The 11,372-nt window shown below is 42.7% G+C and overlaps 1 protein-coding gene across 1 annotated transcript; it reads right to left on the reverse strand.

Annotated features, from left to right (window-relative positions):
- Nucleotides 1–2,095: 2,095 nt before the first annotated feature.
- hepacama (hepatic and glial cell adhesion molecule a) lies at nt 2,096–10,405 on the reverse strand. The gene is made up of 7 exons (XM_030109271.1): nt 10,158–10,405; nt 7,135–7,482; nt 6,534–6,815; nt 4,133–4,223; nt 3,872–3,939; nt 3,705–3,775; nt 2,096–2,908 (listed from the first exon to the last, which is right to left on the reverse strand). Exons 1-7 carry the CDS (start codon nt 10,252–10,254, stop codon nt 2,540–2,542), a joined length of 1,326 nt encoding a protein of 441 aa, XP_029965131.1. The 5' UTR covers nt 10,255–10,405; the 3' UTR covers nt 2,096–2,539.
- Between the last annotated feature and the right edge of the window lie 967 nt (nt 10,406–11,372).

Here is an 11,372-nt window from a genome sequence, read left to right on the forward strand (position 1 = left end):
GCTCGTGTGTGATTTCGTGAGTCCATGGAAACTGCATGTTTATTCATGAGGCTGTGCGCTGAGGAAAAATGTCTCTGATAGAACAAAGACTGCAGGGCCCAGATCAAAACAGGTTGGATGGGATTTGCTTATGTAACCAGGGGGCTCACACCTTCAGTGGTGCAAGATGCGTTTCAGGATAAAAGCAGTGGACAAAATTTGTGCGGATTTTCATGACAAAAGACGTGCAGCTGGGTCCCTGGAGAGAACAAAGTATCCTGATAATAATGATAAAGTAGGTCACTTCGTAGGGGGGACGTTTGCATGTATTTGCACTCTCATTGACAAGCTGGTGCTCCTTTTACAAATACACTTCACTAAATCTTTTAATATTTAATCAACTTTTTTTTTCCATTTTGTCTATCACTGTGTCTCTGTATCAGGATCAGGCCACACTCACATACAGTATTTATTAATCAACCATATAAACAGTTGAAGATCATCACAGTATCACTTTCTGGACTAAAGTGTGGAAAAAGAGGCTTCTGAACTGTACTAAATACAAAATGTATGAATCAATTATTAATTATAATGCATTACATTCTGTCTTCTGCCTTATCCACCCCGGGATCACAGGCTGCTGGAGTAAATCCTAGCTTAGAAAGGGGTAAGGCATGGTGAACTGTAGACAGGATCATCACCAGTCAAACACAGAGAACCACAACTACACACTCACATTCACACAGATGGGTAAACTAGAGACACCGACCAGCTTTAACCACATGTATCTGGACTGTGGGAGGTGAGAAAACAAACACATGCTAAGGAAGAACATCGAAACCACACAATTCAATGATTTGTGGTCATCCATAATGGACTATGTGTATTTCAGTGTGTTTATATTTGCCGTCTACATGATCTCTTATCACTTTGTTTTTATATACTGTGCAATGTTTTGATCTTTATTTGATTTTTACCACTGTGAAGCACTTTGTGACTGCTGGTCTGGGAAAAGTGCTATATGAATACATTTTACTTACTTACTTTTTTGTGGTAATGTATCTTCTCTTCACACATCTGGCCACACAAAGTGCCATTAACAGCTACTCTACACCCCTCAAGCTTTTGTTTCATATTTGAACATGATCCAGTTGTCAGTTTTTGCAGCATGTATTTATAAAAAACCAAGTGGACGCTATATGATTGCACATCTTCCCACATGAGCTGATTGAACCTCGTCATGGAAATAACAGGTCCTCTCGAAGCTGATTAACTCACATTCTCAGTTTCTATTTAATGTTAGTCATCAATGCTTTTGATATGACTGGGTCAAAGCAATGCTTGAGCATGATTGCTCTCTAAAGTCAAGTAACCATCAACCATCTGCTTGTGGGTTCTTTAGGCAAAACAAGGGCCAGAAATACATTTCAGTGTGAAGCACAGATGACAATGTACATTTTACTAATGAATATTTTTACCTGTATTACTGTGTGGATTAAACTATGAATACAAAACAAAACAACAAAAAAGCTGTATATGTAAATGTCGGCTGTAACTTAATCACTATGAGTGGATGTGTTGAAAGTATGTATTTAGGGAGATGTGTGAGTGCCATCTAACGGATAACATGGGTATTACACCAAGGCAACTGCTGCTGAAAGTGTAAACTGCATTGTTGAAATGTTAATAAAAAACAGGGATTTAGGCACCAAAAAAATCTATTAAAAGCTTGACTACTAGTTAACATTGTAGTGTATTCAGCTGTGATACTGATTTTAAAAGTTGTGAAGAAGATTACAGAGTGACTTAAGTGTAAGTGAAGAGAAAACAAAATTCATGAACAAACAGTCGGCCAAAATTACTACCTGACAACATCAGTTCTTCATAATGGACTGCATTCAGTTCATCAGCAAAGCCTGAGCAAAGTAAAACGTAGATATTAAATGGATTTCATGTACAGTAAGCAGTGATTTTTTTTTTCCCTTCAGCAATTCCATTTTTAACTGGTGACCACTGTGTTCGGCTGGCAGAACTGGTGAAGGGAATATAAAAACGCGCAGAAAGTGAATGTTTGAGTTCCGGCTAAGATCGTTGCATCAACAGATGACAAAGGCTAAACTATAAAAATTGTTTTATTAACTTGGGTTATACAGTGACCTAATGTGGAACAAGGATTCAGTGTGTGGTTTAATTACTTGAAAGACAACAGTAAAACAATAACAGCCAACCCTTGAAAACTATTAACTTACATATATACAGGCACTTTTCCAGTGCATATATCAGAAATATATCAGAACTCTTGACTGCCTCATCATCATATACTTGATAATTTGCATATATTTATATATCATTTACATGTTGATGGACATGATATAACTCCTTTTGAGAGGAAAAGGTGGGAATATTGTGCATAGCCGTAGAGAAATAGATGATAAATAGTGGAATATGAAGACATTACGTTAGCTTTAAGTGATTTCACCTTTTACTCTAGCATCTTGCACCCATTGCTGGATGCAACAGAAGACCAACAAAACTATGAAGACGTCCACGGAGGCGGACGTCAGTGCTGTGGCGGACAGTGAGTCTGAGTCTCGCTGGGATCGAGGCTCTCTGCCTCCACAGGCAGGTGGCTGATCGGGATGCCTACTGGAGGCCGCACCTTTCTGATGGGGCTGAAACTGCGAGGGGACGAGCCCGGGGAGTGAGCCGGGGAGCGGATGGGCCGCAGGGAGGGGGGGCCCGGGAGGGGCTGCGGGAGAGGCTGTGCCAGGGGAGAGGGGCTGCGGGGGTACCTGCGGGGGGCAGACCAGATAGGCCGGTCAGTTCTGTTGGAGGTAGGAGGAAGGACGGGAGCGTAGGTAGCTGGGACACTCAATTCTGATTGGCTGACAGCACTGCCAGAACATTCTTCCAAACGCTCCAGAGTTTCCTGAAGAAAAAAAAAAAACGAAAAAAGACAAGGGTACATGTGTGAAAATCATCGTCGGATGTGGTGTTTGATCAAATGAAGAAGCCAGAACTCGAACCAAAACAACTGCTGGCTCACATTTACTGCTTCATTTTAGTTTTTATGCACCAAATCTCTGGAAAAAGCCTCAAGAAGACATCTCAATGTTCCTTCAAAACAATGTTGACATTTGTGTTTGTTGAGGCTCTTCAAAGAGGTATGGATGAATCCTTTGCTTTACTGGTATGCTGTAATTATTCGCACTAGGATGTTCTGGCTCTCTGTGGTTTTTCTGTGATGACCTGCTGACCTGCCTTTCACCCTTTAGCTGAGACGATCTCCAACTCTTTAGCTCTTACTTTTTCATATTTTCAGATTGTTTCATTGATCCCTGTATTCACTTTAAACACCAAAAAGTTTGAACGTTGCCTCTTTTCAGGATGTGTTTTCTTCAAATGTGGAATGGATGAGCAGAAGTTCAGATTCATATTTTACATTTAGATTTAAAAAAAAAAAGTCAGTCTTTCTGTTTGCAGTCTGTCTGTGTGTACCCTGCCTTTTAACCCATAGTCTGTTGTTACTGCTGTGTGTCTCTAAGTTGGATGAAGTGGGAGAAGAAGATAAATGGTACAGTGTATTTTTATGCCTGCTAAGCATCTTCCATCTGCTCTCCTTGAGATTATGTTTGCAAATTGATGTGTGCTTTCCAATCAAAGCATCAAAAAGCATAGAATATTCATGCATCAATCTCATTTTCCTCTAAATAGGAGTAACTCACATCTTCATTGAGAACATAAAGAGGCATAGGACTCCTTCGACCAAGCGTGGTTGGTTTGGGCACAACGTCGACTGCAAAATATGAATTATCATTGTTAAATTTATTGAAATTGGGATGACAAATCGACGATGCACGTGAAGAGAGATGGAGCGTTAATGGATTCTCACCATCATGGCCATTGTCACTTTGTTCCACATAGACAGGAGCTCTTTGGGGGACTGGTCGGTGTTTCTTTCTGCACAGGGACACGTGAAGAAAACATTTTTAAAACACACATGAACATGTTGATAAATAGCATATTAACAAGCAACAACTTAAAGAGGGTCGCAAGTTATGCTAAGAACACATCTTCAACAGAGAGAGAGAGAGAGAGAGAGAGAGAGAGAGAGAGAGAGAGAGAGAGAGAGAGAGAGAGACAGAGGTCTTACTTGGATGGTTTCCAACAAGCACACACAGTCACCAGGGTGATGAGGAGAAATATGCCCCCGGTGGACAGGATGATGTATAGCGAGCTCCGTCCTAAACCAGAGTGATGCAGAGAGGTAGACAGAAACACAAAGAAAGGAGGAAAGAAGGGAGGCTGCTTTGAGTTAAAAGTGTTTTCACTGAACCGCTGATCTGTGCTGTTTCTTCATATTTTTAAAGCTCAAAGTTGGACCAGCTATAAGCGAAAACCTTTCACAGTCTATTTCTATTTTTCCCCTGCCAGTAAAACTGCAGCTCGTGGAATCAGTTGAAGTTGCACCGTTAAGAAAATGAAACATCACCGGGATGTGGAGCACGCTGAATATTTGACTTCTTCTAAATTGCTTGTCAGCTTTTGTGTGCGCTGGCAGGAATGGGGTGCAGTGAAGTAGCACATTAGTGCAGTCACTCTGTGCCAAGCCGCGGTGCATGCGGAGGGAATAGAGAGGCATTTCAGTGCCTGTAGCTGTGCCTCCATGCAGCACATCACAGTACAGCAATAATGAAGTCAGGATTACTGAGGTCCACTGAGGCAAAGCATCCGTCCCACCTGCCTTCTTTCACTTCTCCCTTTTCATAAATAAACGTCCATTCACTGGATTAGTCAGTCTCACTCTCTCTCCCTCTCTCTCTCTCCCTCTCTCTCTCTCTCTCTCTCTCTCTCTCAGCCTGACATGTGGCTCTTTACTGGCGCCCAGTAACTGTCGCTATGAGCCAACTCCGTCACAATCACAGCCTGGGTTTGCACTTGTAAACAGCGTTGTTAGAGAGGCCGGCATGCTTTTGTGCGGGTCAGCATGAGATGATAATTGCTTCTGATGGCAACTGGGAAATGGATTGCTTGTGAACAATGAGCAAAAAAAATTAGCTTTCCTAATCAGACTCGTATTTTCAGAGTGGATGGCAACGCTAAAAGAAATAGTCGGACCAAGAAACCACCAAGCATTGCTCAACACAATCACATTTACTCATCCAGTCAGTCTCAGTGCCTTTTTTTAAACAACTCAGGGCGGTCCAACCGAAGAAGACCAGTCCGTCAGAGGCCAAACGTAAATAGACTGACAATCATTCATACCTACAGTTAATTGAGACATAGATTGTTTGGATTATTTGAAGTACTAATCCCAACTCTGCTGTGTGGCTGCATTTAGTCAAGCACATCCACACATTGATTCTATCCATTTCCCAGTCAAATCCTGCTTTGCTTCTGCTTACAGCTAATGGCTTGATTAGATCAGAGAAATACAGTTGAAACAATTAATATGCATTTAACTCATCCTCTTCACAGAAACTTAACTACACATCCAGGAGCAGTGAAGATTATCTTCATACACAAATAACATATGAATCATGCCATGTTTATATTAATCTACCTCATATACTTTCAACATAAATACCTTATAAGAGAGGTTCTGTGTGACTTGAATGTGCAGTACTCACAGTAAATGATCTAACATGGAAATCATGACAATCTAAAATGAGCTCATCCACGCTGAGACAAAAATGTCTAAAAGTCATTGGTCTCATTTCTGCATTGAACACAAGAGTCAACATGTGGCTATATTTTACATGGTAGCTCTCCACAATGGAATAATCCATAAATGCTCATGCAGAAGTGAAGTACTTCCAAACACTCACATTATGCTGCTGAAGCTGTAGTCTTTCCGTACAAATGCTTTTACACAGTTTTTAAAGTAACTTCATTCACATCAATACAGAAACATGCCTCATTTAATCTGCTTTTCTTTCAACGTCAAAAGTAACTTCCGAGTAAATCCCACAAATCAATCATTCAATTATCATTATTCTGTTTGATTTGCATTATTGTGGCCAATAAGTTCATTCCAGTTGTGTGATATGATGTCTGGCTGTGCTCCACAGAAACCCCCCTCTTGTTTCAGGTGTGTTTGACTCTGCCCTGGTGTCGTCCTCTGTGGTCCCTCACCTCTGAATGTGTCGGGCAGGTGTGGCTTTTTCACGGCCTACATCTACCCCAGTTGGTATTCTACCTCGTCTTGCTTAGCTATAGCCTAACCTCAGTTTTGGACAGCTCCCCTGTAGTTTTGATTATTAGACTGACTCAAATTAACTGAACCCGCCTGCCTGTTTGTGGCCTCCAGAGAAAACCAATCTGTTCCACCACATTCAAAGTCGTGCCTGTGGGTCCTTTCCTGGAACCACGTCAAAGAGAATCAAATGGCTGCCATCGCAGTGCGATAAAATATGGATGAAAAAAGGAACTAATGCTCTGAGTACTGTAGTTTGTGAGACTGAATAAAGTTGAAGACAAGTAACTGTAGCTGTACTTTTTGTGTACATCTGTGTTTTGGCTTCCCCGTTGCGCCAGTACAACATGCCACCTACTGTAGACGGTGAGCCTCACGGGGATGCTCTTCACGCTGCTGATGGGGTTCTCCACCGTGCAGGTGTAGACGTCGTCGTCCGACATCAGAACGCGCGAGATGGTCAGCACCTTCTGGTCGTGCGACAGCAGCAGGCGCGTGTCGTTGGTCAGCACCTTGCCTCCTTTCAGCCAGCTGTACACGGGCTTTGTGCCGTTATCGTGGGAGCAGTGCAGGTTGAAGTGCTCGCTGTACTCCAGCACTGAAGAGGCCATCATCTGAATGTAAGGCTTGGACACTGGCACTGAGGAGGAGGTGGAAGACGGGACAATGAGACAAGGAGGCTTGAGAAAGTCATTCAGATATATAACGGGGTGACTGAACTGTAGTTATTTAAGAGCGATTGATTTTTGAATTCCCACTTTGTGCCTTTCAAAAAGCACCACCAACACTGTGAATCACTCCAGTGTTAAAATTCACATGTCCCTGGGCTGAACGATATATTTTCAACTGGTATTGATTTTCTTTTAACTTGTAGCTCCTTTTTCCGTGTCCTGGTTGGACTGCTCAGATGTTTCGAGACAGGCAAAGAAAGGAAAACAAAAAACAAACAGTTGTATTACCATCAACCGTGAGCTCGATGTAGTGCTCTCCGGTGAACGTGTCGTCCGTGATGGAGATCTCCACTTCGTAGGACCCTTCATCTGACAGCTGCAGGTTGTGCAGCAGCAGGGACCCATTCTCAAACACCAGGATGCGGTTGCGGTACTCCGGCCTCAGGTTCCCTATGATGTCTGTTCCGATGGACTGCACGACGGTGACAGGCTTCACCTTGTCCCTCTTCAGCTGCCACTTGATGACAGGCTTGTCGGAGCTGCTGCTGGAGTAGCTGACTGACAGCAGGGCCTCTCTGCCCACTGTGCCTCTCACCAGCTGTGCCTGGCTGGTCACATTCACCCCGGACACCTCACCTGTGACAGAGGGCAGAGAGGTCAGGAACTGACGGGCAAACGGCGGGGAACACGCGGGGAGCGCGGCGTTCGTCGGAGGACAGAGTGAATAAAAGGCAGTCACTTTGCCACCTTTGATACTGCGCCAACGAAAAGAGATCAGAGAGATCATTTGCTCACGCACTTATGCAAACTTATGCGAAAAACCCACACTAATTACTCCAACCCTAATTAATACTGTTGCCACCGATGCAAACATGAATGAATCATCAGAACAGATGAGGCACAATGGTCTCGCAAAGCAGAGGAGGGAAATAACTAAGTGTGTTTTTTGTAATTACAGTGCACTAATGACATGCTTTCATTTTACTAAAATATTTGTAATTATGAGACAAGTTTCCTATCACTACAATTGAGATACTATCAACAAGAAAGGGCCAAGTTTTACACATGTATTTATTATTTTTTTACTTTTTAGTCTGTCACAAACACTGCACCTATAGCTAGAAATGGTGAACTGAAAATTTTGCAATATGCTTATTTACAGATGTTCAATTGTTGTATTTTTTAAACACTGAGTTTAGAAAAGCAATTATCACAATACATGTCATATAATGACTTTTTTCTACCTTAAAGGTGGATCTTTCCTTCCCGGGCAGGGATCGAAGACCCTGAGCATCTACTTCCGCTGTGAGCTATTCAGAACGACACAAACTGCTGTGTGAACTGACTTCCAAAAATGCACACCTCTATACATGGACAGAGCAAAATGAACAAAACCAAATGTCAAAATCTGATATTTTGACATCAGTATGTCAGCAGTGCATTCTCTTATTAACCCCTAACCTCAGCTGCTGCAGCAGAAAGCTGACACCTCTGAACTGCAGAGATTTTTTTACAAATGAGTTTTTTCTCTCCACTGTCACCTGTGTTTGCTCATGTGGGTGTGATGTTTTTTTTCACTGAAAAGTGCCAGTACCAGGACAAGGCTATGCTATAATTTCAAAAGAGCAGTCCCCATGTTGGTAGTTTACTTCAGGATTCTCTTTACCACTTATTCTCTTTGATTCTCATTCATAAGTCAGTAACATACGTGTCAAGTTCCGTATCATTGCTTGAAATTGGAGCTGTTCAATACACACTTTAATGATGGCCCTTTAACTAAACAGTACAAAATAGCATGTGTGCACCACAATCTGACTTCCGACCAACCGACAGCTGAACTTAATGTGTGAATCAGTCACCAGACTGACCCACACAGTGCTGACAGCTCGGCTAATGTGTCACAGCAACACAACTCCATGCACACTATTAGGACAACAGAAATGAGAGAGATCATGAGAAACAAATGTACAAGTAACTTTCTGATGTAACTACTGAATTAATTTCACTTATGGAAGTACCTTTATATGCTCCCAATTTTTAGTAAGTTGTCCAACAGTACTCTCATTTGTCAGCGTAAGATTATCAGGAATCAAAAACAACACATCCTCATGTCATGACACACAATACCCAGCCATACCTCAAACCAGCTTTTGCGTGCACGCCCTCAGCTTTCTGTCAAGCCTGTGATGTAAAGTCATGTCTTGATCACTAATCTGTTTCTCAGAAACTCTCGGCAGGAATCCCTCATAACCTCTTGGCGTGAACAAGCAATGCGCTAATTTTGATTTGTGTTCTTCAGTTATCCTCCACCTCCCACAGGGGTAAGGTATTATGGCATGAGCCACATTTCAACCTTTATAGAGAAGCCCTGTCTGGGAAACCAAACACAGCAAAGCTATTATGTTTCCCAGCGGAGGTTCCTATAACTCTGCTGTAGCCGGACACATGGAGGTCTACACGTTGGCAGCGGGCCTGCGAGGGGCATCCTACTGTTTGGCCCCTGTGATGGAGAGATCAACCCAGGAGTGAGAGAGAGAGAGGAGAGAGAGGGAGAGAGAGAGGGAGTCTGCACTGCTCGCTATTATTTGCAGTGAGGCAGTTAGCAGGGCATCGCCTCATTGCCGTGGTAACCATTTGGTCCGCCTGACAGGGGTTGCCAAGGCAATAAGACAAAGGGCATGATTGTTGGGGCTAGTTTCCTCCCCTGAAAAGAGTGAGAGAGGGGAAGAGAGAGAAATTCTTTGTCACTGGTGAAGCTGGAGATAGACACAGGATCCAGTGATTCTACCAAAACCGGCCTGGCTGTACAAACACAGCCCATGCGATAAAAATGAACCACAAACTTTCAACCAAATCCACACAAATGAAGTCTGACTTCTGATCATTGTTTTCTCCACATTAACTTACCGAAAGCTTCCCACACACTGAAAAGGGCCCTGTCCAATTCAGCCGCGCTCGACAAAACTTTTTATCATCACACTTAACCCCAGTGTGCCCTTCATGCACACCTTCAATGGCCACTCCAAGCTCCTTTAAGCAGAAAATAGGCTCCCCAATGCTGAGAACCACCCATGAACAAGTTCATTGTGCTGCCAACCCCAAAGAACACAAAGGAGATTAAAAAAAAACAAACATCTGAGACTAAATTAACCTGGATTTGAAAAACAGCATTTATCTGGCTATGAATGAAACACAATACAAGACATTCAAACAATGTCCTGGAACTTTACACATTGAATTAACAAACTAAACATTCATGCATTTACAAGCTTTTTTTTTGACATGATCATACAACAAATGTTTGGACTTACCTGTGAAGAGAAGGAGGAGGAGGCCAAGGAGCGTCAGCAGTGGAGGAATGTCTGTGAAACTATCGTCTGAAGAGGAGGGCTTCCTCTCCACCTTCATCTTGTGTCCTGGGCAGAGTCTTTCTCCCACTTAGTGAGCATGGTTTATCCACCCTGGGCACGTATCTACGGCTCAACACTCTCCCCAGCGCCTGCTTGCCTGCAACACTGGCCTCTGCCTGGTCACACTGAGCCCCACTCTCCTCACAGCACCCCGGTCACAGCCAACAACAGCCAACTGTGTGTGTGTGTGTGTGTGTGTGTGTGTGTGTGTGTGTGTGTGTTCATGTGAGACAGAGGCATAGTGTAGATGAGCTCCTCTCTTCCACTCTGCATTATCCTTTCAAAAAGAGCTAAAAGACCAGATTGTTTGTTTTTGTAAATGAGGTTATTAATCTTAAAGTTTGTTTGTTTTTTTTTTTTTTCAAGGCTTCCTGTGAAAATAAAAAGGTTTTCTACAATCTGATAAAATAAAGAAAGATTCTAAGTGAATCAACAAGTTGAGGTACTTTACAAAGTAAATCCTCCTGGGAAAAACAACTGGACTTTGGGTAAAACAGGTGATCTGAAAAGGAGTCCTCTTTAAATATCTGAGTTGTGGGGAAAAAAAAAAAAAAACCTGATTCTCCTCCTCTTTGGACCTCCTTTGTCAGATTGTGCAAATTTGCATTTTGTCTTGCAGTGAACACACACTTTGTTACTCGGTAACCAGCCTGCTGATGACCTGCGCACAAACACAGGCAGCCTTGAATCACGTCGCTGCTCATTTCAGCTCCATCAGGAGCGAAATCCATGGCACAGTACCTGCCTGAGAGCAGCATAATGACAGTCAGAGCGGCAAATAAAGACAGCAAATAGAAAAGCTTTTTATCCACTTTGACCTCTAGGTGGTGCAGAAACCGCATCAAGGCTGAAGCTGATGGACTAATGGAGAAATCAGAGGCAGGTGGAGGGAAAGCTTGAAGACAGGCTGTCAACAAAGCAGCTGGGTGTTTGTTGTTGAACATAAAAGTGCGGCTTGTTTATCTATACACTTTTTCTCTTCTGCTACCTGTCAAATTACCGGTCTCAGATAAATGCAGTAACATGTTGCTGAAAGAAGTGGCAGAAAAAACACAAAGACGTGTGTGTGTCTGAAGATAAAAATGAAAAATAAAGCAATTAGAAGATACCACAGGG

This window comes from Salarias fasciatus, chromosome 14, assembly GCF_902148845.1.
Source record: "Salarias fasciatus chromosome 14, fSalaFa1.1, whole genome shotgun sequence".
Classification (NCBI taxonomy): Eukaryota; Metazoa; Chordata; class Actinopteri; order Blenniiformes; family Blenniidae; genus Salarias; species Salarias fasciatus.

Excerpts from the sequence above, each read along its gene's own strand:
- hepacama (XM_030109271.1), bottom strand. The coding sequence starts at position 10,254 with ATGAAGGTGGAGAGGAAGCCCTCCTCTTCAGACGATAGTTTCACAGAC. Across the intron at positions 7,483-10,157 it reads CCTCCTCCTTCTCTTCACAG|GTGAGGTGTCCGGGGTGAAT; the intron begins GTAAGTCCAAAC and ends CCTCTGTCACAG. Across the intron at positions 3,776-3,871 it reads AAGTGACAATGGCCATGATG|TCGACGTTGTGCCCAAACCA; the intron begins GTGAGAATCCAT and ends CATATTTTGCAG.